Source organism: Musca autumnalis, unplaced genomic scaffold (genome assembly GCF_047663935.1).
Source record: "Musca autumnalis isolate F117 unplaced genomic scaffold, ASM4766393v1 scaffold_4, whole genome shotgun sequence".
Taxonomy (NCBI): domain Eukaryota; kingdom Metazoa; phylum Arthropoda; class Insecta; order Diptera; family Muscidae; genus Musca; species Musca autumnalis.
Genome location: NW_027411977.1, coordinates 238,240,171 through 238,267,390, shown reverse-complemented (window position 1 = coordinate 238,267,390; position 27,220 = coordinate 238,240,171). Strand labels below are relative to the sequence as shown.

General features: G+C 37.0%; 1 protein-coding gene across 1 annotated transcript in view; it reads left to right on the top strand.

The window, feature by feature from the left end:
- The window catches only part of LOC141403296 (uncharacterized), a 32,314-nt gene extending 17,886 nt beyond the window's left edge, over nt 1-14,428 (top strand). The window contains exon 2 of the mRNA XM_073985483.1: nt 11,547-14,428. Coding sequence (XP_073841584.1) covers nt 11,867-14,428 — 2,562 coding nt within the window. The 5' untranslated portion in view covers nt 11,547-11,866. The remainder of the gene's footprint in view (nt 1-11,546) is intronic.
- Nucleotides 14,429-27,220: the final 12,792 nt, after the last annotated feature.

Genomic DNA, 27,220 nt, shown 5'->3' with positions numbered 1-27,220 from the left:
CCAGATCAGAAAACAAGAAACCAAATTGATCATGTTGTGATAGATGGAAGACATTCATCGAGCGTGTTGGATGTACGATCGTTCCGAGGCGCAAACATTGATTCGGACCACTACCTTGTTGCAGCAAAGGTACGCACCCGCTTAAACGTAGCAAACAAAGTACGAACAGACACAACACGAAAGTTAGACATCGGTAAGCTGCAATCACAACAGATAGCCACAGCATATTCCACTCAACTAGCCCAATTGCTTAATCAAAGCCCTCCTCATCCCGATAACATATCAGCGCAATGGCAAAGCATTGCCCACTCCATGCAAACAGCCGCAAAATCCATACTTGGATACCAGAGACCTCCACCAAGGAATCCATGGTATGATGAGGAGTGTCGTGCTGCCACCGAAGAGAAAAATGCGGCATATAAGGCTACTTTACAATCTGTAGCAACGCGTAGCGCACGAGAGAGATACAGGGAGAAAAGGAGAGAGGAGAAACGTCTTTTCCGCAGGAAAAAGAGAGAGATGGAAAAGCGGGAGTGTGAAAAAGTCGAGATGTACAGGAGCCAGAATGAAGTCCGAAAATTCTACCAAAGAGTCAAGCATCAAACTGATGGCTTTGGTACAGGCACATCCTCCTGTAGAGACCAGCAAGGTAATTTGGTAACTGATACAGATAGTGTACTCAGGATATGGAAAGAACATTTTTCAAATCTGTTGGTATCCAATAGCAGCGAAGACGACGAAGATACCACAGTCCCAATCCCAGAAGATGGTATTGAATGTATGCCGCCCAGCCAAGATGAGGTAAAGACAGCAATAAACCGGCTGAAGAATAATAAGGCAGCAGGGGCCGATGGCTTACCAGCCGAGCTGTTCAAAACCGGAGGCGACACGCTGATAAGGTGTATTCATCAGCTAGTTAGCACCATCTGGCAGGAAGAACGAGTACCCGACGATTGGAACCTGAGTATCCTGTGCCCCGTCCACAAGAAGGGAGATAAGACTGTATGCTCTAACTATAGGGGCATAAGTCTACTCCCTATTGCCTACAAGATCGTGTCAGGGATATTGTGCGAACGACTAAAGCCAATGGTCAACGAGATTATTGGACCATACCAATGCGGCTTTAGACCTGGCAAGTCCACCATTGACCAGATATTTACCCTGCGGCAAATCCTGGAGAAGACCCAAGAGATGCAGATCGACACCTACCACCTTTTTGTCGATTATAAAGCAGCCTTCGACAGTCCGCTGCGCTCAAAGGTATTCCAAGCCATGTCTGAATTTGGTATTCCCGCAAAGCTCATCCGGCTTTGTAAGATGACTTTAACTGACACGAGGTCCTCAGTTAAAATAGGAAAGAACCTCTCCGAAGAGTTTGGTACCAAAAGAGGTTTCAGACAAGGAGACAGCCTTTCGTGTGACCTCTTCAACATCCTGCTAGAAAAGGTTATACGAGAGGCAAACGTCAAAAGAAGTGGCACAATCTACACCAACAGTCACATGTTACTTGCTTATGCTGATGATATAGACATCATGGGTCGATCAGTAAAAGAAGTAACTGATACCTTTATAAAGGTCGAAGGAGAATCTGCTAAAGTGGGTCTGGCGGTAAACGGTGAGAAGACCAAGTTGATGGTGTCGACGCGCAATGCGTCCATTGAGCTCGGACCGACTGTGGAAGTTGGTTCCTATAATATTGAGGTAGTAAAAGACTTCGTCTACCTCGGCACCTCCGTCAACACAACAAACGACATCAGTTGTGAAATAAAAAGAAGAATTGTATTGGCCAACAGATGCTACTTTGGATTAAGTAAGCAGTTTAAAAACAAAGCCACATCTCGTCAAACAAAAATAACGCTCTACAAAACACTGATACTACCCGTGCTGATGTATGGCTCCGAAGCCTGGGTACTTGCGCAAGCAGACATGGCAGTGCTTGGTGTGTTTGAGAGAAAAATTCTTCGAAAGATCTATGGACCAATCTGCGTTGACGGTGAATATCGACGTCGCATGAACCACGAGCTGTATCTGCTATACAACGACATGAATATTGTTAAACGTATCGAGATGCAGCGATTGCGTTGGCTAGGCCATATCATAAGAATGAGCGATGATGAACCCGCTAAAAAGGCGTATGAATACATGCCACATGGCGGTGCACGCAGAATTGGCAGGCCAAGGAATAGATGGCGCAAGCAAGTGTATGATGAGATGACAAGGCGCGGTATTCCAGTGTGCAAAGCAACAAATAGAGAGGAATGGAGATCTCTTCTTAGTTCGGCCTATAGAACAAATGTTCTGTAATGGGCCAGCTAAGTAAGTAAGTAAGGATTTTTTAAAATATTTTATTTTTAATATATTTAAAGCGTGGATTTTTTAAAATATATATTTTTTAATATTTTTAAAGGGTAGATTTTTTAAAATATTTTTTTTTAATATTTTTAAAGTTTTTATTTTTTAAAATATTTTGTTTTAATATATATTTTTTTGTTTTAATAAAGCGTGGATTTTGTAAGATATTTTGTTTTAATGTATATATTTTTTGTCTAAAAAAGCGAGGATTTTTTTAATATATTTTGTTTTATTTGTATTTTTTTAGCTTAGATTTTGAAAATTATTTTCTGAAAGCGTGGATTTTTAATTTTTTTTTCGAAGCGTGGATTTTTTGGGGAAGTGGGGAATTTTTAAAAAATTTTTTCAAAGCGAGAATTTTTAAAATACTTTCTCAAAGCGTGATTTTTCAAAAAATTTTTTTAAAACGTGGGATATTAAAATGATTTTTTAAAGCGTTAAATTTTTAAAATATTTTAGTTTGTTTTTTTTTTCAAATACTTTTAAAGCGTGGTGTTTGAATATTTTTCAAAGCGGAGAATTTTTAAAATACTTTTTCAAAGCGTTGGGTTTTAAATTATTTTTTTTTTATTTTTAGTTTGTTTTTTTGAAGCGTGGATTTTTTTAAAAAAATGTTTTAAAGCGTGGATTGTTCGTTTACAAGGCGTGGATTTTTTAAAGTGCGTTTACAAGGCGTGGATTTTTGAAAATAGTTTTTTTTGATTTTCAAAGCGCAGATTTTTTAAAGTATTTTTTTCTATTTTGTTTGATTTTCTTTCAAATTTTTCACAACGTGGGTCTTTTTAAATATATTTTTCTCAATTTAAAAAATAAAATCAATTTTGTTTTCAAATTTACTTTTTAAATATTTTTTTTTCAATATTGATTTCTTAAAGTATTTTTTCAATTTTTTTAATTAAAAAAAAAAATAATTTTGTTTCATTTTTCAAACGTCGATTTTTCAAGAGGTTATTTATCCATAGTGAAATATGAAATATAAAATGTTTGTTTTTGTTATTTTCGGAAACCGTGGATTTTTAAAATATATTTTGCAATTTTTTTTATATTTAAGAAAATATTTTTTGGATTTTTATTTTTTATACCCTACACCACTATGTGGGGAGGGTATTATAAGTTGGTTTTGGCCAAAAAGTTTGTAACGCATCGAAATAATGGTCGTAGACCCATACTTATATATACCAAAATGAATGTCTCGACGAGCTGAGTCGATCTGGCTATGTGTGTCCGTCCGTCAGTCCGTCCGTCCGTCCGTCCGTCTGTCCATCTAAACCTTGTAATCACGCTACAGGTCGCAATTTTGATCGGATCGTCACGAAATTTTGGATGTTGATCGGAAACAGGGGTCGGAATGGGCAAACACTTATTTGGAGAATGGTCAACGTTTTATTTCAAAGCCAATATCTCTGTTTCTTTAAGAGGTATAACAAAAGCAAAACCTGGCAAGGAAAGTAGAAAATATCACCTTTCCAGCGATGTAAATTAGGTTATCGTAGGTGGTCAAATAGCAGAGATATGGCAATAGTCGATAATGCATCCCATTTTCCGATTATTTTGTAATCACGCCACAGGTTGCAATTTTGATCGGATCGTCACGAAATTTTAGGGGTTAATGGGGGTCCCACAGATTTTAATGATGGTCGGATAATATTTAGGGGTCGGAATGGGCAAAAACTCATTTGGAGACAAATTCAAAGTTTTATTCTTTGTGAATATATTGGCTTTTAGTACGGGTATTCCAACGGCAAAACCTGTCAATGGAAGAAGAAAATACTACCTTTAGATTGGCGTAAAGCAGGTTGGCGAAGGTGGTCAAACAAGGGAGATACCACAATAGTCGTAATGCATCCAATTCTTCCATTTTTTGCAATCAAGCTACAGGTCGTAATTTTGATGGTTCACGGATGGTCACGAAAGTTTGGTTGCTTATGGGGGTCCCAGAGAGAAAGAGGCATATTATTTTTGGTGGTAGTCGGATTATATTCCCTAAAAGAAATGTTTACCAGTGAAAACCTTATGCACAGGGGTAGTGGTGTAGGGTATCACATGGTCGGCCCCGTCCCGACTATAGCCTTTGCTCACTTGTTTATTTTTAAGTTATTATTATTTTTTTTTAATTTTGTTTTTAAATTTTTGAAATATTCAAATATTTTGTTCAATTTTTTAAAATATTTTTCAATTTTGTTTTTAATTAATTTTTCAAATCGTAGATTTTTACAATATTTTTTCAATTTTGTTTTCAACATGTGGATATTTAATTTTTTTACAATTTTGTTTTTATTTTTTTTAATTTTTTGTTTGATTATACCCTCAGCCTTTAGGCTAAAGAGGGTATTTACACTTTGATACGACCAAAAATGTGCCTCATCGAAATAATGGTTTTAGACCCCAAGTATGTTTGTACGATATCCGTTTCAGACAATTTTGAGTAGATCTAGCAATGTCCGTCCGTCTGTCTGTCTGTCTGTCTGTCTGGCAGGCTGGTGCGCACGATAACTCTCGAACGGATCAATTGATTCGGTTCAAATTTTGGTTATCGAAATATTTTGTCCAGATTCGATTTAAGTTCGAAGATGGGCCATATAGGTCCACTCCTTCAGGTACCTCCCCCACAAATGTTCAAAAATTGTCGCAAAACTTGTGCGCCCGATAACTTTTGTAGGGAATAACCGATTTGGTCCATACTTTGCACATCGTGTAATATCTACCAAACATAGATGAGGTTTCAATATGGACTCAATCGGTCCACTCCTTCGGGTACCTCCCACACAAAATTTTGGAAAAGTTCAGTTTAGGACCTGGTCTCGAATCGCTTTGATTTTTGTTTACGCAGGTTGTATTCGCTGCTCTCTATACGACGCTGTAAGTTTCATTAGGGGCAAGTCCATACATCCTGGGAAAATGGCCTGAAAGTTACAAAAAACCCTATGACACCGTGTGTAGTGGTTGGAGCGCAATATAACTCTCGATCGGATCTGTCGATTCGGTCCAAAATTTGTCTTTCGTAATATTTTGTCCAAACTTAGTTCAAGTTCAAAGATGGATTATATCGGTTCACTCCATCCGGTACCTCCCCCACAGAAGTTCGAAAATGTTCGGAAAATTTGTGCGTACGATAACTCTTGAAGGGAGTAACCGATTTGGTCCATACTTTGCACAGTATGAAATTTCTGCCAGACTTAGATAAGGTTCCAATATGGACTCAATCGGTAAACTCCTTCGAGTACCTCCCACAGAAAATCTCGGAAAAGTTCAGTTTAGGACCTGCTCTCGAATCGCCTCGGTTTTTGTTGTAACATCTTGTATTCACTGTCCCCTATACGAAGGTACAAGTTTCCTCAGGGGCAAGTCCGTACTTCCTGAAAAAATAGCCTGAAAGTTGAAAAACAAACCCTATGACACCATGTTTATGGGTGGAAGCGCAAGATAATTCTCGAACAGAAATGCCGATTCCGGCCAAAATTTGGCCTTCGTAATATTGTTTCCAAACTTACTTTAAGTTCGTAGATAAGCCATATCGGTCCACTCCTTCAGGTACCTACCCCACAAAAGATCAAAAATATTCGAAAAAAATGTGCGCACGATAACTCTTGATGGGAGTGACCGATTTGGTCAATACTTTACACATTCTCATAATATTTACCAGATATAGATCAGGTTCGAATATGGACTATATTTGTCCACTCCATCCCGTACCTCACACACAAAATTTTGGATAAGTTCACTTTAAGACCTGTTATTGAATCACTTTGATTTTTGCTGAAGCAACTTACATTCGCTGCCTCAATTACGATGGTAAAAGTTGTTTCAGGGGCAAGTCCATACTTCTTGAGAAAACAGCGTGAAGGTTGTAAAAACTCCCTATGGCACCCCCATGGTCTATGTCGGTCGATTCCTTTAAGTACCTTTTCAGCAAAATGTTTGAACTTTTATCCTAATCAACATTTTTGTCGGTTCATACGACCAACCTTTTGAAACCCCCTAAATACATAAGTTTTTTTATGAAAAAGTGTTTCAATTTGCACAGGCTGAGGGTATATCTCTGTCGGCAAAGCCGGCTGATACTTTTTTACTTGTTTTTATTTGGTTTTTTCAAATACTTTTTTTAAAGCCTAGATTTTTTAAAATATTATATATTATAAGTTTTCAAAGCGTGGATTTTTCAAAATATGTTTTTTTGGATTATCAAATATCTTTTTCAAAGCCCGAATTTTTTAAAATATTTTTTTTTCTATTTTGTTTGAAATTTTTTTTTCAAATCGGGGGTTTTAATATATTTTTTCAATGCCTGAATTTTGTTTTTGTTTTCAAAATTTTTTTAACAAGTTGGTCAAAATGTTTTTTTTTAATTTTGTTTTCAGAAATGTTTTCAAAGCGTGGATTTTTTAAAATATTTTGTTTTTAATAGAACAGTGGTGGTGTCTTTTCTATAAATAAAAAACAATATTTTTTGTTTTCAAAATTTTTCAATGCCTGGACTTTTTAGAGTATTTTTTTTTTCAATTTTGTTTTAAACATTTTTTTCATAGGGTGGATTTTTTAAAATATTTTTTCAATTTTGTTTTTAATTTTTTTTTTCGAAGCGTGGATTTTTTAACCTGTATTTTTCAATTTTGATTTCAATTTTTTCTAAAGCGGGGATTTTTAAAATATATTTTTCAATTTTGGTTTCAATTTTTTTAAAGCGTGGATTTTTAAAATATTTTTTCTAATTTGTGTTCAAGATCTTTTTTTAATTGTTTTTTTTTTTTAATTTTTTTAAAGTGTGGATTTTTTAAAATACTTTTTTTTTAATTATTTAAAACATTTGTTCAATTTTTAAAATATTTTTTTTTTAATTTTGTTTTCAGGCTTTTAAAGCGTGGGTCATATTAAAATATTTTTCTCATTTTAAAAAGATCATTTTTGTTTTTAAATTTATTTTGTTTTCAAATTTATGTTGTTTTCAAAATTTTTTTCAAAGCTTGGATTTTTTAAATTATTTTCTCAATTTTGTTTTAAAAAATTTTTCAAAGCGTGTTTCTAAAATAATTTTTTCAATTTTGTTCTGACATTTTTTTCAAAGTGTGAATTTTTTAACGGTTTTTTTTTTCAATTTTGTTTCAAAGCGTGGATTTTTTGAAATACATATTTTTTTCAATTTTGTTTTCAAAATTTGTTTCAAAGCGTGGATTTTTTGAAATATATACACATAGCACAGAAAGTCTGCGTTCACCTTACTACTTTTTAAAAATGATGCTACAACTTTAATAAATAGGTAAATGAGATCAGTTTATCTTTCATAAATATGTTATTGGCACTCTTTAGTACCAGAATAAAAAGAAAAATTCCAGAAAATATGTTATTATTACGAAGATAACGGTAAAAAAGTGTTACAACTGCTAAATTAGAGCCCCAAAAAGTCTGCGTTCACTTTGTATGTTGCAGTAATACCGTTAGTTTTTTGGGATTTTTTTGAAGTTTTCTCCCATTTTTAATCAATATTGTCACAACTGGTCATTCTGTGAGGTCGCTTGCACACTTAACTTAAAAAAGTAAGTTATTTCAAGAATGGAAAACAAGGGCAAAGAAATTGGCATCGATAAAAGGAAAATTCTAGTTAAATTATGGAAAAAGCTATCGAAATATTGGCGAAACTGTAGGTAGAACATATTAGTCTATACATAGAGTGATAATTAACTATAAACAAACCGGAATATTTACGTCAAACCCCAGATCTGGGCATTATATAGGAGCCAAAACCTTACAATCTCAGCAGTATGCTTTGAAACGATATGTTGTTGCAACCAAAATTTCGTAGCTAAGCCAAGTTCTTCAGCATTTTGGTTCAAATTGCGCTTCATGGTGTTTAGGTAACCATACTTGTCCATTGTCGATTCAATAAATACAAGTTGGCCCACTCCAGAAGCTGCTACACACCCCCAAACCAAAACAGCACCCTCGCCATTTTTAACAGTGTAAAACAAGATTTTGTTTTTCAAGCGCTGTTCGAGCTTTCTCCAAACAGTTTGAAGTCCTTTTATTGCAAACATATAGAACATGCTTTCGGCCGAAAATATGACTTGATTCCGGAATACTTGGAGGCTTGTTTATGTATTCATTAGCAAATTCAATATGCTTCTGCCTGTTCACTAGTGATATGTACGGCTTTCGCCGTGCGACTATACCATGATATCCAGCTTTATGCAGTATTTTTCTGGCGGTTTGTGCACAAATACTTTTTTTGGATGCCATTTTCACATTTTCAACAATTTTCGAAGGAATTATCGGACTGTTTGTTGTAACTATATTAGTTATGTTACGCTCGTCCCGTTCTGATAATATTTTTGACCGTCCAAAACTGAGCTTTGACCGTCCAGATCTGGGCTTTGACTTCAAAATTCCGATTTGTTTATAGTTAATTATCACTCTATGTATAGACTATAGACTCTATGTATACCTAAAGTTTCGCCAATATTTCGATAGCTTTTTCCATTATTTCCCAGAATTTTCCTTTTATCGATGCCAATTTCTTTGCCCTTGTTTTCCATTCTTGAAATACTTTACTTTTTTAAGTTATGTGTGCAAACGACCTTACAGAATGACCAGTTGTGACAATATTGATTAAAAATGGGAGAAAACTGCAAAAAAATCCAAAAAAAACTAACGGTGTTATTGCAACATACAAAGTGAACGCAGACTTTTTGGGGCTCTAATTTAGCAGTTGTAACACATTTTTACCGTTATCGTCGTAATAATAATATATTTTCTGGAATTTTTCTTTTTTTTCTGGTACTAAAGAGTGCCAATAACATATTTATGAAAGAAAAACAGATCTCATTTACCTATTTATTAAAGTTTTAGCATCATTTTTGAAAAGTAGTAAGGTGAACGCAGACTTTCTGGGCTATGTGTATTTTTTTTTTCAATTTTGTTTTCAAAATTTGTTTCAAAGCTTGGATTTTTTGAAATATATATTTTTTGTTTTTTCAAAATAGTCTGGCTTAATCCCATTGTTGTTGTTTTAATATTTTAAAACAACTATTTTATTAGTGGAAAAGATTTGGTATTGTTCGCCAAGGGGTAAGGCAGGGAATACTATAGTTTCGATCCACGCCACTGGATCTCATCAGTTCCCTTGTTTCTTGTTTGTGGATATTCTCCACCGAAGTTATTTTTCAATAACTTCTTCAACAAGAAACTTTTTATACCCAAACATCAATCGTCAGTTCGAAGTATAAAGGTAAGCAAAGAAAAAAGTTCAATGAGAAGTTTTTACTTGGCAACCTCATACAACTCCGACGAAAGTGTCTGCGAAAACAATTCAAACCTCTCCCACTAGTATGAGTCGTCGAATTTCAACGAATGCACACACCAAAAATTTGGTTGGTCTGCTTTACAGCAAAAACAACACACGTCGTGCCAGTGTCTTCAATTAGAAGTTTGTGGCGTTTTTTTATATTTGGATAGCGTTTGCAATTTTGTTTTTTTCAAAATAATCCCATTGTTTTTTTTTTAATTAGTTTTATTTTGTTTACATTATTTTCAAATTTTTAAACGTGGATTTTAATTTTTTAAATATTTTGTCAATTTTGTTTTTAAATGTTTAAAATATTCAAATATTTTAAAATATTTGTTCAATTTTTCAATACATTTTTCAATTTTGTTTTTAATTTTGTTTTCAAATCGTGGATTTTTACAATATTTTTTTTAAATTTTGTTTTAAAAATTTTGTGTTCAACGTGTAGATATTTAATTTTTTTATAATTTTGTTTTTTATTTTTTTTTTAAAGCAAATATTTAAAAACTTTGGATTTTTATTTCTTATTAAAGCGTTTTTAATGGTATTTTTTAAACTTTTTAAAATATTTGTTCAATTTTTTAAAATATTTAGTACATTTCTGTCTATTTTGTTTTAATTTTTTTCAAAGCGTGGAGCTTTTGAAATATTTTTCTCAATTTTGTTTCCAAACTTTTTTATAACATGGTTTTTTTAACCAACAAAAGTTAGCAATTTTGTTTTAAAATGTTTTCCAAAGAAGGAATTATTTTAAATTTGGTTTTTAATTTTTTTAAAGCGATCTTTTTTTATGGATTTTTTAAATTTTTTCAAAGTGTGATTTTTTTTAATATTTTTCATTTTTTTTCAAGACAGTGGATTTTTAAATATATATTAAATATATATTTTTTAATTTGTTTGGAGTTTGGAAGTATTTTTTTAAATGTTGTGTTTTAAATGATTTTTTAAACGTGTTTTTTAAGGAATTTTTTAACCGTCGATTTTACAGAGTTTTTTAACGTGGATTTGTTATTTTTTTTCAAACAGTGGATTTTTTTTTCAAAAAGTGGATTTTTTGAATAAAATTTTTCCAAAAATGGATTTTTTAAAATATTTTAAAGATTGGATTTTTTTACGATTTTCCAAACATTCTTCAAAAATCTATGTTTTAGACAGTGAGTCCATGAAAAATATTCTTTCAAAATGTACGTTTTGTTGTCTGTAATGCCTTGAAAAATATTCTTTAAAAATTATGCGGTTTTTGTTGTTGTGGTCCTTGAAAAAATCCTTTAAAAAATTGTTGTGCTGTGTAGGTACTTAAAAAATATTCTTCAAAAAATCCAGGTGTTGTGATGTTTTTGTCCTTGGAAAATATTTTTTGAAAAGTATACGTTTTGTGGATGAAAAATATTATTTAAAAATCCAATTTTTGTGCAATTTTGGTCATTGAAAAATATTTTTTAAAAAGTCCACGGTTTGTGCTATTTTGTTTCTTGAAAAATATTTAAAAAATATTAAAAAAAAAATCTAAGTTTTGTGGATGAAAAATATTATTTAAAAAAACTCTGGTTTTGTGCAGTTTTGGTCCTTGACAAATATCTTTTAAAAAGACCACGTTTTGTGTTATTTTGGTCATTGAAAAATATTAAAAAATCTACGTTTTGTGCTGTTATGGTCCGAAAAGTATTAAGAAAAATCTATGTTTTGTGGTCCTTGAAAAAATATTTAAAAAAATCATGTTGTGTGGTGTTTTGGTTTTTTAAAAGTATCCTTGAAAAATATTATTTAAACAAATCTAGGTTTTGTTTTCTGGACCTAAAAAAAGATTCAATTAATTTGGGCTAGTGAGCGTATGAAATGTGTCAATACTTATACGTCACCTCATTTTTTATTTTTAATAGATTTTTAAAATTAACTTTATTTTAACTTTTCATTAAAGGACAAAAAACTAAATTGAATTATGCGGAAAAAGAAAAAACCTACACAAATACCAACTCCCAAAGGAAAAGTGAATAAAACAAAGGACAACAAAAGTGAAATGAAACTCTGACGATACGCTCTAACGAATCGATGTAAAGAACTAAACGGTATTTGATAAAAGAAACAAAAATAGTGAACAAATTGCTTGGAAATTCTTCTCAGCAGATGTTTATCTTCACAAGCAGCATCACAACATATCAATCAAATATGCCCTGCCACAAACAACAAACAAGCAAATCAAATTGATCGATCCAAACGTAGAAACGAAGAACAGTGTACATGACATCCGCCGAGTGGGATTTACGTGCTCTGAAAGCACTGGAGCAGGAGCAAGAAAAACAGAAAAAACAGCAACAACAACATTTAAAGAAGACCAGCTATTTGGCCCTGTCCCAAAGGTCCTTGTATGACCCCTCCTCCTCATTGCCCATTACCCCGCCTAGTTTAAAGAAACAATTGGTCAAGCAATTGCCCACAGCAAATACTCAGCATTTTATACACACCGCCTTGAAGGAACGCAGTGATGTGGGGCCGCTGATAGCTGTGCCGCCACCACCACCACCCGGCACAGCAAGTGGGAGTAATTCTTCCTCCTCCAATAATTCCTCCTCTAATTATATGCAGTTACAGGCCCAGCAGTTGCTAAAGCTACCCACCATCAGTGAGCATCAGCAGCAGTATTTGTTGGCGCAAAAGAAAAAAACGAACAACAACGGGAACAAGGATTCCTCAGGTGGTGGAAGTGGGAAATTGAAATTTTCCAAAGTCCTTTCCCTATCGGCCCAATCTTTGACCAATCGCTTGGGTAGCAAGAAATCGAAAAATAAGACGGGAGCATCTCCTGGTCACTATGTGGCTTCCTCACCCATGTATACACCACCTCCCACGAGGAGGTGTAATACCCTGCATCACACGCCTCAGGTGCGTAAGACTTTTAAGACCTTGCAAGAATTGGAACGCAGGAAGCTTGAGGCTCGGCCGGGGGAGTTACAGATAACAAGGACCCTGCATCGCATTGCTGGTACCCACAAAACCTATTGGAAGTATGGCATAAATTCCACGGCAAATTCCATTGTGGGCCAGCATCAACAAAAACAGCAGCAACAACACAATTTGCAACAACAACACCAACAAAAGAGGCATTTGCAGCAAAGCCGCAGCCTGAATTCGGAACTGGAGTCCTATACCTCCGATGAATTGGATTCGGAGGAAAATAATAGCTCCCAATTGAAAGAAAATCTGCTGGGAACTCCCAAACATGTGGCCCAAGAACGGATTCCTACACCTACCAAACCGGCAGCAGTAGCCGCCGCAGAGGAGCAGGATGAGGAAGAGCCCGCCACAGATTTCGATGATACGGCCACAGAGGTGGGCTCCTGTACAGTGCCATTGGCCTCTGATTCCATTGAAATGATGAACCTGATGTTATCAGCAGCCCAGTCGGCTGTTATTACCCAGCCCAGCATAACATCATTTAATCCTTCAAAATTACCACCCACCTTAATAGGAGAATCGTCACAACCACCTCCACCACCTGATTTAACAGCCATTAACTCCAATGACTCAATGCGCGACAGCAGAGCCACAACATTAACAGCAACTGGTGGGGCGACGGTGTCTGCTGATGTTTCCAAATATTTTACCCTCGGTCATGCACAGCGACAACAACACCAACAACACTCCTTTAGCCGTTACAGTGACAATGAGGACTACGGATGTTCACCACCACCCAACCATCAGCCCAGCTTCCTAGCCGGCAGTTATTTGCCCCACAACTTCGCAGAAGAAACTGTTGCTTACAAAGCTTTACAACAACTGGCGAGGCGTAAAAGCTTTTCGGGAGAGAAAATGAGAGCCCATTCCTTACAGCGCAATGTAAGCCTTAGCAGTTACAGTTACGATAATGATGATGGTGGACAACAGAGCTCTGGAGAAAATGATAATGACAGTGACCAGCAACAAGAAGAAGACGTGGACAATGTTGCCGCCGATGATGATGATGAGGTTATCAAAAACAGTAACACCCTAAACATAGCATCCACTGTTAGCCGCAGCAACAGTACTCGCCGGCAATCTCGTAGTTATGTCAACAACAGATCTCTGTTAAAAGCTTCATCGCTGGATGTGCCACCCTCAGCCTTGGTTTATACAACAGATTTTAATATTCCCAATTCGACAACGATTATAACGAATCCCTTAATGGCTCCGCACATGAAAGCAACCAACACATCACATCCCCATCCGGCACCACCAACCATTAATCTCTTAAAATCATCGAAAACTTTGAAAACTTCTGCCCAAATAAAGCAAAAATTATTAAAATCTTCCAACTTGCTGGCGGCAACGAATGCCAACACCAAAAGTTCTTCTTCGTCTTCTTCACAATTTAATGATTTAAATACTGCGGTTTCATCACGTCTGCTGCGTTCCACAGCTCAGCTACAACAGCTATCACCCGCCAATATGGTAGCCACCACCAGAGATGCTAGTGGTGGTGGTGGTGGTGATGAGGGTTTGTCCTATCATCCCCCTCAACATCTTCACTTGAATTTCCATCAACATTTAACGCTCAATGGTAGCCAACAGCAGCAGCTTCAGCACCATCTCCACAATCAACATCCCCATCACCATGGCTCTGCACTATCACCGGATATTTTTGATAATACCTGTGCAAATAATGATTTATGTGCAGCAGCCATGTCTTCTTTAATCATCGATGATGAGCTGGAGCAGCATATTAAGCAGTGTTCATGTTCCTGCAATCATATGGGTTATGGCAACTCTATGGATTATCAGGTGAGTGAACGAGCAACTGATATGTATTTAATAGAGATAAGATAAAAAAAATATAAACCAATATTTCTTTTATATAATGACATATACTATACCCTCAGGGTCTTATACTGTGGAGTAGATTATACTTATGGTCCTCAACAATTGTTGTTAGGAACTCTGCTTTAAAGCCGACGATCCTGAGGACCCTCTACTATTCCGTAGAAAACACCCACGATCATATATGTATATTTGATTAAACGACCCTTAAAGTCATCTACAATATAGTAGATCCCCCTAAGGGTGCATCTGCTATAGGGTAGATGACCTTTAGTGTCCTCTGCCATAGAGTAGACGACCCTTAGGGTACTCTACTATGTAGTAGACGACCCTAAGGGTCCTCTACTATGGAGTAGACGACCTTAAGGGTCCCATACTATGAAGTAGACGACGATAAGTGTCCTCTACTATAAAGTAGACGACCCTGAGGGTCCTCTACTAAAAAGTAACCGAACCTTTGGGTCCTCTTCTATAAAGTAGACGACCCTTTGAGTCCTCCACTATAGAGTAGACGACCCTTTGGGTCCTCTGCTATAGACTAGACGACCCTTTTGGTCCTCTACTATAGAGTAGACGACCCTAAGGATCCTCCACTATAGAGTAGACGATCCTTAGGGTCCTCTACTATAAAGTACCTACTACCCTATAGGGTCCTCTACTATAAAGTAGACGACCCTAAGGGTCCCCTACTGTAAAGTAGATGACCCTAAGGGTCCTCTACTATAAAGTATACAATCCTAAGGGTCCTCTACTATAAACTTTACAACCCTTAGGGTTCTCTACAATAAAGTACACGACACTTAGGGTCCTCTACTATAAAGTACACAAACCTTAGGGTCCTCTACTTTAAAGTAGACGACCCTAAGGGTCCTCTGCTACAAAGTATACAACCCTAAAAGTCCTCTACTATAAAGTAGACAAACCTTAGGGTCCTCTGCTACAAAGTATACAACCCTAAAAGTCCTCTACTATAAAGTAGACAAACCTTAGGGTCTTCTACTCTAAAGTAGACGACCCTAAGGGTACTCTACTATAGAGTAGACGACCTAAGAGTCCTCTACTATAAAGTAGACGACCATAAGGGTCCTCTACTAGAAAGTAGACGACCCTAAGGGTCCTCTACTAAAAGGTAGACGACCATAAGGGTCCTCTACTAGAAAGTAGACAACCATAAGGGTCCTCTACTAGAAAGTAGACTTCCCTAAGGGTCCTCTACTAGAAAGTAGACTACCCTAAGGGTCCTCTACTAGAAAGTAGACGACCATAAGGGTCCTCTACTATAAAGTAGACGACCCTAAGGGTCCTCTACTATGAATTAGACGACCCTAAGGGTCCTCTACTATAAAGTAGACGACCCTAATGGTCCTCTACTATAAAGTAGACGACCCTGAGGGTCCTCTACTAAAAAGTAACCGAACCTTTGGGTCCTCTTCTATAAAGTAGACGACCCTTTGAGTCCTCCACTATAGAGTAGACGACCCTTTGGGTCCTCTGCTATAGACTAGACGACCCTTTTGGTCCTCTACTATAGAGTAGACGACCCTAAGGATCCTCCACTATAGAGTAGACGATCCTTAGGGTCCTCTACTATAAAGTACCTACTACCCTATAGGGTCCTCTACTATAAAGTAGACGACCCTAAGGGTCCCCTACTGTAAAGTAGATGACCCTAAGGGTCCTCTACTATAAAGTATACAATCCTAAGGGTCCTCTACTATAAACTTTACAACCCTTAGGGTTCTCTACAATAAAGTACACGACACTTAGGGTCCTCTACTATAAAGTACACAAACCTTAGGGTCCTCTACTTTAAAGTAGACGACCCTAAGGGTCCTCTGCTACAAAGTATACAACCCTAAAAGTCCTCTACTATAAAGTAGACAAACCTTAGGGTCCTCTGCTACAAAGTATACAACCCTAAAAGTCCTCTACTATAAAGTAGACAAACCTTAGGGTCTTCTACTCTAAAGTAGACGACCCTAAGAGTCCTCTACTATAAAGTAGACGACCATAAGGGTCCTCTACTAGAAAGTAGACGACCCTAAGGGTCCTCTACTAAAAGGTAGACGACCCTAAGGGTCCTCTACTAAAAGGTAGACGACCATAAGGGTCCTCTACTAGAAAGTAGACAACCATAAGGGTCCTCTACTAGAAAGTAGACTACCCTAAGGGTCCTCTACTAGAAAGTAGACTACCCTAAGGGTCCTCTACTAGAAAGTAGACGACCATAAGGGTCCTCTACTATAAAGTAGACGACCCTAAGGGTCCTCTACTATGAATTAGACGACCCTAAGGGTCCTCTACTATAAAGTAGACGACCCTAATGGTCCTCTACTATAAAGTAGACGACCCTAAGGGTCCTCTACTATAAAGTAGACGACCCTAAGGGACCTCTACTGTAGAGTAGACGACCCTGAGGGTCCTCTACTATAAAATAGACGACCCTAATGGTCCTCTACTATAAAGTAGACGACCCTAAGGGTCCTCTACTATAAAGTAGACGACCCTAAGGGACCTCTACTGTAGAGTAGACGACCCTAAGGGTCCTCTACTATAAAGTAGACGACCATAAGGGTCCTCTACTGTAGAGTATACGATCCTAGTGGTCCTCTACTGTAGAGTAGACGACCCTTAGGGTCCTCTACTGTAGAGTAGACGACCCTAAGGGTCCTCTAATATAAAGTAGACGACCCTAAGCAACCTACTATAAAGTAGACGACCTTAAGGGTCCTCTACTATAAAGTACACAACCCTAAGGGTCCTCTACTATAGAGTAGACGACCCTAAGGGTCCTCTACTATAGAGTAGACGACCCTAAGGGTCCTCTACTATAGAGTAGACGACCCTAAGGGTCCTCTACTATAGAGTAGACGACCCTAAGGGTCCTCTACTATAGAGTAGACGACCCTAAGGGTCCTCTACTATAGAGTAGACGACCCTAAGGGTCCTCTACTGTAGACTAGACGACCCTAAGGGTCCTGTACTATAGAGTAGACAACCCTATAGGGTCCTCTACTATAGAGTAGACAACCCTATAGGGTCCTCTACTATAAAGTAGACGACCCTAAGCGTCCTCTACTATAAAGTAGACGACCCTAAGCGACCTCTATTATAAAGTAGATGTATCTTAGGGCCCTCCACTATAGAGCAGACGACTCTTAGGTTCTCCTAAGTAGGCAACCGTTGGGGTCCTTCTCTACAGGGTTTAGAACCCTTAGTGCCCTTCTTGAGGTCTTCTATGCCTAAAAAGAATGTATGCCTAAAAACACTATAAAGTAGACGGCCTTCTATTCGCCATAGGAGACCCCTTGTATATATCGGACACCTCAAGAGACAATAAGATTTCTTATATGGTCTATAGGACACCTCAAGAGGTCTTCTATTGTCTATAGGAGAATTCAAGAGGTCTTCTGTTGTGTATAGGTGACCTTAAGAGTTCTTCTATTGTGTATAGGAGACCTCAAGAAGTCTTCTATTGTCTATAGCAGACCTCAATATGTCTTTAATTGTGTATAAGAGACCTCAAGAGGTCTTTAATTTTCTAAAGGAGACCTCAAGACAACAATGAGATTAACTTAAGGGGTCTTCTATTGCCTTTACAAGGCTTGAAGTGGTCTTCTGTGGTCTTTAGAAGACCGTAGCCTTTTTTTCAATATGTCTTCTATTGCCTATAGAAGACCATAAAATATTGTCTGATGCGTATAGTAGACCTTAAGTGGTATTATATGGCCTATTGAAGACCTTAAAAGGTCTTCTAGGCCTTTAGAACCTTTTAGAGGCCTTCTATTGCCTATCGAAGACCTTAAGAGGTTTTATATTGACTTTATAAGACCTTAAGGGGGCTACTTTTGTCTTTAGGCGACTTTAGGGGTCTTTAGAAGGCCCTAACAGGTTTTATCTTGCCATTGGAAGATCTTAGGAATTATTCTGTTGTCTTTAGAATATCCTAACATGTCGCCTGTTGTCTTTAGAAGGCTTTAAAGGTCTTACATTGTCATTGGAAGACCTCAAGAGGTCTTTCATTGCATTCAAAAGACCATACTGGGTTTTCTGTTGTCTATAGAAAGATTTAAGAGGTATCATGTTGCCTTTAGAAGACTGTAAGGGGTCTTCTATTGTCTATCGAAGACCTTAAGAGGTCTTCTAGGTCTTTAGAACCCTTTAGAGGCCTTCTATTGCCTATCGAAGGCCTTAAGAGGTTTTATATTGACGTTTTAAGACCTTAAGAGGGTTTCTTTTGTCTTTAGGCGACCTGAGGGGTCTTTAGAAGGCCCTAACAGGTTTTATCTTGTCATTGGAAGACCTTAGGAATTATTCTCCTGTTGTCTTTAGAAGACATTAAAAGGTCTTACATTGCCATTGGAAGACCTCAAGAGGTCTTTCGTTGGCTTTAGAAGACCATACTGGGTCTTCTGTTGTCTATAAAAAACTGTAAGAGGTATCATATTGCCTTTAGAATACTGTAAGGGGTCTTCTATTGTCTATAGAAAACCTTAAGATTACTCTATTGTCATTGGAGACCTTACGAGGGCTTCTATTGTCTTTGAAATACCTTAAGAGGTCTGCTTTTGTCTTTAGAAGAGCTTACAAAGTTTTCTTTTGTCTTTAGAAGACCTTACGAGGTCTCCTATTGTCTTTAGAAGACTCAAGAGGTCTTCTGTTAGCTACTGCATATCTTAAGGGGTGTTTTATTGCCTATAGGAGACCTTAAGAGGTTTCATATTGCTTTAAGAGGTTTTCTATTGCCTTTGGAAGATCACAAGAGCTTTTCTGTTGCTTGTAGAAGACCTTAAAAGGTATTTTATTATTTATAGAATATCCTGAGAGGTCTTCAAAAGCCTGTATATACCTTTGCATGTCTTTTATTGCTTATAGAGTCCTGAAGAAGACTTACATTACCTATATAAACCTTAAGATGTCTTATGTTGCCTACAGAAGACGTTAAGAGGTCTTATTTTGTCTATGAAAGAACTTTACAGCTGTTTTAGAGGTCTATAGAAGGCTGTAGAGGCCTTCATGTGCCTACAAAAGACTCTAAGATGCTTTCTATTGCCTGTAGGAGACCTTAAGATGCCTTGAAAAGGTCTTCTGTTTTTATAGAATACCTCAAGCCAAAAAGTAAGTAATTTAAGTTCTACAGGGGGAATTATGTACTTATTGTATGTGGCCTACGACCTTAGTTTTATTTTATTAAGGTAAATATGGTTGAATTCTTTTGTAACGGACCATGTGTCGTATGATATGCGTCAACACGTATACGTCCTAATGTTCTTCTGCTTTTGTCTTTAGAAGAGCTTACAAAGTTTTCTATAGTCTTTACCTTACAAGGTCTCCTATTGTCTGTAGAAGACTCAAGAAGTCTTCTGTTGGCTATAGCATGTCTTAAGGGGTGTTTTATTGCCTATAGAAGACCTTAAGTGTTTTCTATTGCCTTTGGAAGATCACAAGAGCTTTTCTGTTGCTTGTAGAAGACCTCAAAAAGGCATTTTATTATCTATAGAATATCCTGAGAGGTCTTCGTAAGCCTATATATACCTTTGACTTACGTTGCCTATAGAGACCTTAAGAGGTCTTATGATGCATACCGAAGAAGGTAAGAGGTCTTATTTTGCCTATGAAAAACCTTTTTAGGTGTTTTAGAGGTCTATAGAAGATTGTAGAGGCCTTCATATGCCAACAAAAGACGTTAAGATGCTTTCTATTGCCTTTGAATGTCTTTTATTGCATATAGAGTCCTGAAGAGGACTTACGTTGCCTATGGAGGCATTAAGAAGTCTTATGTTCCTCACAGAAGGCGTAAGAGGTCTTCTTTTGTCTATGAAAGACCTTCACAGGTGTTTTAGAGGTCTATAGAAGACTGTAGAGGCCTTCATCTGCCAACAAAAGACCTTAAGATGCTTTCTATTGCCCATAGGAGACCTTAAGATGCCTTCTACTGCCTTTCGAATTCCTTAAAAGGTCTTCAAAACTCAATATAAGACTTTTTAAGGTTTTCATAAGCAATAGAAGGTCTGCAAAAGACCTTAAAAGGTCTTCTGTTTTTATAGAATACCTCAAACCAAAAAGTAACTAATATAAGTTCTCTAGGAGGAATTATGTACTTATTGTATGTGGCTTACAACCTTAGTTTTATTTTATTAAAGTAAATATGGTTGAATTCTTTTGTAACGAACCATGTGTCGTATGATATGCGCCAACACGTATACGTACTAATGTTCCCCCAATGATTTCATTGTCTATTTAAAAACTAAAATATATTTTTATTTAATATTCTAAATTCAAACAGCGTTCGTATTCGTGTGTTTTGGGTAAACTTAAAAATCAAATATTCCTCACAGGGATACATGAAAATACATAACTTGCTTAAAATTCTGTTTATTGCAACTTTAAGTTCATAAAATTCTCCTGCATCCACCATGTATTCTTATGGTATGGCACACTGCATGCCATAGCTTACTGTACATGCAGATACTTTGAAGAAGATGTTCAAGTATGTAATAATATCTGTACTCGGAGAAAAGTTTTCCATATGTAGTCTTAGAATATTACAAGTGATTCAATAAGTATAGGAAACATGTTTCGCAGACATAAATAAGGATATTGTACCGAAGGGAAGGAAAAAGAAGGGAAGGGAGGAAAGGGAACGCCTTGTTTTATATTAAAAATTATAAAGACACAACTTGTAAAACGTGTTTCCTATTTTTGCTGAAAAACTTGTTATTGTATTCAAATGTAAGTCCATTAATATTACAAACATTTGCCCCCTCGGGGTATTTATGTTCCATCTCCCAAGATATGCATTTTCCGCACAGCTTCTCCCCCTTTCCAATTCTAAAAACACAATATTTACATTAAAGACAAGAGAAGGGGTATGCTGTTTTGAAATGTTGTAATATTTTCGTTCACAATCACGTGTATATACTTTTTGTTCGTTTTTGTTATTGTTACTGTTGTCGTTGTCAAATCGTATGCAATTGCTGCTGCAAATAGAATAGGAAGTGACCATTGTATCGTGGTCAATATCCTTATGGCTCTTCGTGTTTTAGCAGTGATCTGTAGTCATTGTTGTCGTTGGTCATGTTATCCTTATGACAGGATTTTCATGATTGCTTACCATACTATTCTGCTCATATGTGTGTGTTTGTGTTCATGCGTGCTTTGTTGGATTGTTCTTAATGTCGTAATGGTTGTGAATGTTACTTATGACTGTTGTTATATTTCGTGTCACATGAATAACAGTTAGATTTCGGAACATGAAATTATGAGGAGGATGGGACAGAATTATAGCAGAGTTTATGAGAAGGAGTAACGTAAAAAGGTCCATGGCATTTCAATGGCAAACTAATGAGAATAGGCCACAAGGCGTATACGTTGTGACACTACTTATACGCTCTGAGGTACATCAGTATTATTTTCATAAGCAATTCATTGTAGAGAATATTTCTCAGGGGTCATCAGAGCACAAAACGTTGCTATTTAAAGAATATTTTGCAGGGAGACCATAAGACCATGAAATATGGATTTTTAAAGAATATTTTTGCATGGTCATCAGACCACAAACGTGGATTTATAAAAATAGCTTACAATGCGTGTAACTTTTGACACTAATTATACGGCCTGATGTACTTCAATATTATTTTAACAATAGAATATTTTTTCCATTTCAACATATAAAAATAGGTTGCAATGCGTATACGTTGCGACACTACGTATACGCTCTGAAGTACGTCAGTATTATTTTCACAAGTAATTCTTTTGGATTTTAGAAAATATTTTTTTCAGGGATCATTAAAAATGTGGATTTTAAAGAATATTTTGTAGAGGCCATGAAACGTTGATTTAAAAGAATATTTTCCTGTGGAACATCAGACCACAAACGTGGTTTTATAAAAATAACTTACAAGCCGTATGACGTATGATACTACTTATACGTCCTGAGGTACTTCAATGTTATTTTAATAGGTAATACTTTTGATAGAATTGTAAGCTCAATAAACGATTGGGTCTACAAAAACTATTAAGGCCTGCGTACATAAGCTGCTCTGCCTGATTGCCTTGCTTTTCTGCTTCATTTTTGACATAATGAAAATAAAAGAATAAAGAAGGCCGAGGAAATTTCGAACTGGGTTGCCCTTTTCTTTTTTATTCTTTTATCAGAAGTAAGCAAGGTAAGCAGGGAAGGCAGCTTATGTAAGCAGGCCTTTACTTCCTTAAGGGACAAGCAGAGACTTCTGTTCCTATCAAAGTGTGCAGGTCGATCTTTTTTTACCTCACTGATATGGGACTTTCTTCTTATCGCCGAGCTGAATGGTGTGTCGAACATAGTTCGACCCACTTGTAGCACAGTTTTACATAGCTGATATACTTCGGAAAGGTAAACCAAGCCCAATGAAAAATTATGATGTTGTCCCGCCGTAGATAATATGACTTTTAGGCTTACTTTTAGAAACTATCATATTATCGATACATCAAAGGGGCTTCTGAAGATAATAAGAAAGTCATTTCAGGTCTTCAATGTAGACAATAGACAAAACTCTAGGTTTCAGTAACATTCCCGAGGCTATTTACTTTTGTAATCTTATGTAATCTAAGTTGTGGTTTGCGTATCTCATGAAACATAAACGTAGATTTTTTTGTAAAAGAACTTGCAGAGAAAACTGTTGGATATAGTGCATGGCGAAATATTGGAAAGAAAACTGTGGATTTATTGAGGTCTGCAGGAAAATAAACCTTTGTTTTTTAATGGTCTTCTGAAATCAGATGTGTGCATACACTTTGGAAAACTACAGAATAGTAACTCGTTACCATTTGTGGCATCATGGCGTATAAGTACTGACAACACTTATACACCACCAATTCCAACAAACTTTAACAGAGTTGTATCGTAAAAAACCCAATCGTGGTACTGGTCTAAGCATGCCTGTCTTGCTCAATGAATGGCTGAGTTCGAGTCTCCGGGCAAGACAACATCACACTTTTCAAAGGTGTATAAATTTCTCATCGTAAAATTGGCTTACATTTCCTGAGTCCATCAAGTCATATAAAATTGTTCTAAAAATGGTGTCGTTTTATTTCCACCATTCCTTTATAAACCTGTGAGGTCCCACAACATAGAATTGGACTGCACTCGTTGATGTTTTAAGAAAGGCTTCCTTGGTCCTATGGAGCTTTTGTGGAGAAAAACGAATCTGTTTTGTAAATTGCCTCACAAATCAGAAATTGTTTTGTAGAAAGAAACAAGAAAAACACGTGGCGAATGACATATGACACTACTTATACGACACGAGGTATTTCAACGTTGCTTTGGTAGATAAAATCCAGAGATCTTTAGGGTACATTTTTTTAAATATTTTTTTCAAGACTCTACAGACCACAGACCAGATCTTTAGTGTCCAATTTTTTAAATAATTTTTTTCAATACTAATCAGACCACAAAACCTGGATTTGTAAAGAGTATTTTTTTCAAGACTCATCACAACACAAAACGTGGATTTTTAAAGAATATTTTTCTAGAAATCATCACAAGACAAATCGTGGATTTTTAAAGAATATTTTTCTAGAAATCATCACAAGACAAAACGTAGATTTTTAAAGAATATTTTTCTAGAAATCATCACAAGACAAATCGTGGATTTTTAAAAAAAATATTTTTTCAGCACAAAACCAGGGTTTTTAAAAAATATTTTTTCAGCACAAAACGAGGATTTTTAAAGAATATTTTTTTAGAGGCACAAAAGACGGATTTTAAAAAAAATTCCATGAGTCATCAAAATACAAAATGTGGAGATATAAAAAATATTTTGGGTTCTTTTAAAAATCTTTAAAAAATCCACGCTAATTATCCTCTTTGGGTCCTTTTAAAAATCATTAAAAAATCCAAGATATTGTCCTCTTTGGGTACTATTAAAAATCTATAAAAAATCCAAGCTTATTGTCCTCTATCGATCCTTTTAAAAATCTTAAAAAATTCAAGCTTATTGTCCTCTATGGATCCTGTTAAATTTTTTTAAAAAACTCGCGCTTATTGTTCTCTTTGGATCCTTTTAAAAATCATTAAAAAATTCAAGCTTATTGTCCTCTTTACTTACTTAGCAGGCCCATTACAGAACATTTGTTCCATAGGCCGAACTAAGAAAAGATCTCCATTTCTATCTATTTGTTGCTTCGCACTCTGGAATACCGCGCCTTTTCATCTCGTCATCCACTTGTTTGCGCCATCTATTCCTTGACCTGCCAATTCTGCGTGCAGCTCCAAGCGATCCGTATTTATACGCGTTTTTAGCGGGTTCACCATCGCTGATTCTTATGATATGGCCTAGCCAACGCAATCGCTGCATCTCGATACGTTTAACAATATTGATGTCGTTGTATAGCAGATAAGCTCGTGGTTTATGCGACGTCGATATTCACCGTCAACGCAGATAGGTCCGTAGATCATTCGAAGAATTTTTCTCTCAACACTCACCAAGCACTACCATGTCTGCTTGCGCAAGTACCCAGGCTTCGGAGCCATACCTCAGCACGGGTAGTATCAGTGTTTTATAAAGCGTTATTTTTGTTTGATTAGATGTGGCTTTGTTTTTAAACTGCTTACTCAGCCCGAAGTAGCATCTCTTGGCCAATACAATTCTTCTTTTTATTTCACAACTGATGTCGTTTGTTGTGTTTACGGAGGTGCCGAGGTAGACGAAGTCTTTTACTACCTCAATATTATAGGAACCAACTTTCACAGTCAGTCTGAGCTCAATGGACGCATTGCGCTTCGACACCATCAACTTGGTCTTCTCACCGTTTACCGCCAGACCCACTTTAGCAGATTTTTCTTCGACCTTCATAAAGGTATCAGTTACTTCTTTTACTGATCGGCCCATGATGTCTATATCATCAGCATAAGCAAGTAACATGTGGCTATTGGTGTAGATTGTGCCACATTTTTTGACGTTTGCCTCTCGTATAACCTTTTCCAGCAGGATATTGAAGAGATCACACGAAAGGCTGTCTCTTTGTCTGAAACTTCTTTTGGTACCAAACTCTTCGGAGAGGTTCTTTCCTATTTTAACTGAGGACCTCGTGTCAGTTAATGTCATTTTACAAAGCCGGATGAGCTTTGCGGGGATACCAAATTCAGACATGGCTTGGAATACCTTTAAACGCAGCGGGCTGTCGAAGGCTGCTTTATAATAGACAAAAAGGTGGTAGGTGTCGATCTGCATCTCTTGGGTCTTCTCCAGGATTTGCCGCAGCGTAAATATCTGGTCAATGGTGGACTGGTCAGGTCTAAAGCCGCATTGGTATGGTCCAATTATCTCGTTGACCATAGGCTTTAGTCGTTCGCACAATATCCCTGACACGATGATGAAAAGTGTTCTTTCCATATCCTGAGTACACTATCTGTATCAGTTACCAAATTACCTTGCTGGTCTCTACAAGAGGATGTGCCTGTACCAAAGCCATCAGTTTGATGTTTGATTCTTTGGTAGAATTTTCGGACTTCATTCTGGCTCCTGTATATCTCGATTTTTTCACACTCCCGCTTTTCCCTCTCTCTCTTTTTCTGCGGAAAAGACGTTTCTCCTCTCTCCTTTTCTCCCTGTATCTCTCTCGCGCGCTACGCGTTGCTATGGATTGTAAAGTAACCTTATATGCCGCATTTTTCTCTTCGGTGGCAGCACGACACTCCTGATCAAAGCATGGATTCCTTGGTGGAGGTCTCTGGTATCCAAGTATGGATTTTGCGGCTGTTTGCATGGAGTGGGCAATGCTTTGCCATTGCGCTGATATGTTATCGGGATGAGGAGTGCTTTGATTAAGCAATTGGGCGAGTTGAGTGGAATATGCTGTGACTATCTGTTGTGATTGCAGCTTACCGATGTCTAACTTTCGAGTTGTGTATGTTCGTACTTTGTTTGCTATGTTTAAGCGGGTGCGTACCTTTGCTGCAACAAGGTAGTGGTCCGAATCAATGTTTGCGCCTCGGAACGATCGTATATCTAACACGCTCGATGAATGTCTTCCTTCTATCACAACATGATCAATTTGATTTCTTGTTTCCTGATCTGGAGACAACCAGGTGCCCTTATGGATGTCGAGATGTTGAAATCTGGTGCTGCTAACTACCATGTTTTTTGCAGCTGCGAAGTCTATCACCCTCATACCAATGCCAGATGTTTCACCGTGGAGACTGAATTTCCCGACTGTTGGGCCAAAGATATTCTCCTTTCTGAGTTTGGCATTAAAATCGCCTAGTATAATTTTAATGTCATGGGCGGGACAACGGTCATAAGTTTCTTCTAAGCGCTCGTAAAATATATCTTTGGTCTGTTCGTCCTTTTCTTCAGCGGGAGCATGAGCGCAGATAAAGCTGATGTTGAAGAATTTAGCGTTTATTCGAATTGCAGCAAGTCCAGACGTTTTAGCCTCCGACTAACTACGAATCTGCAACCAAACTCATGCTTTACGTCAAGGCAGTGCGTCACCTTTAGGTGTTGTTGTGACGCCTTCCCAATCCATCGTATTTCCTGTATGGCAGTAATATCGGCCTTGTACTTTTCAAGTACGTCTGCCAATGCGAAGACTGCATCTTCTCTATAAAGAGTGCGAACATTCCAGGTGCAGATTCGCAGATCATGGTCCTTAAAACGTTGCGGGGTTCGTCAACTTTTGATGGATTTGTTTTTCTTTTCTTTCGTTTTTTCATAGTAGGCTGTTTTTTTTTTTTTCTAGGGGAGGGTTACTAACCCGACGCCCAAATCCAAGTTTTTAACGTTCTTATGTGTGAACGCGCGGCACATGTTAGCTCAC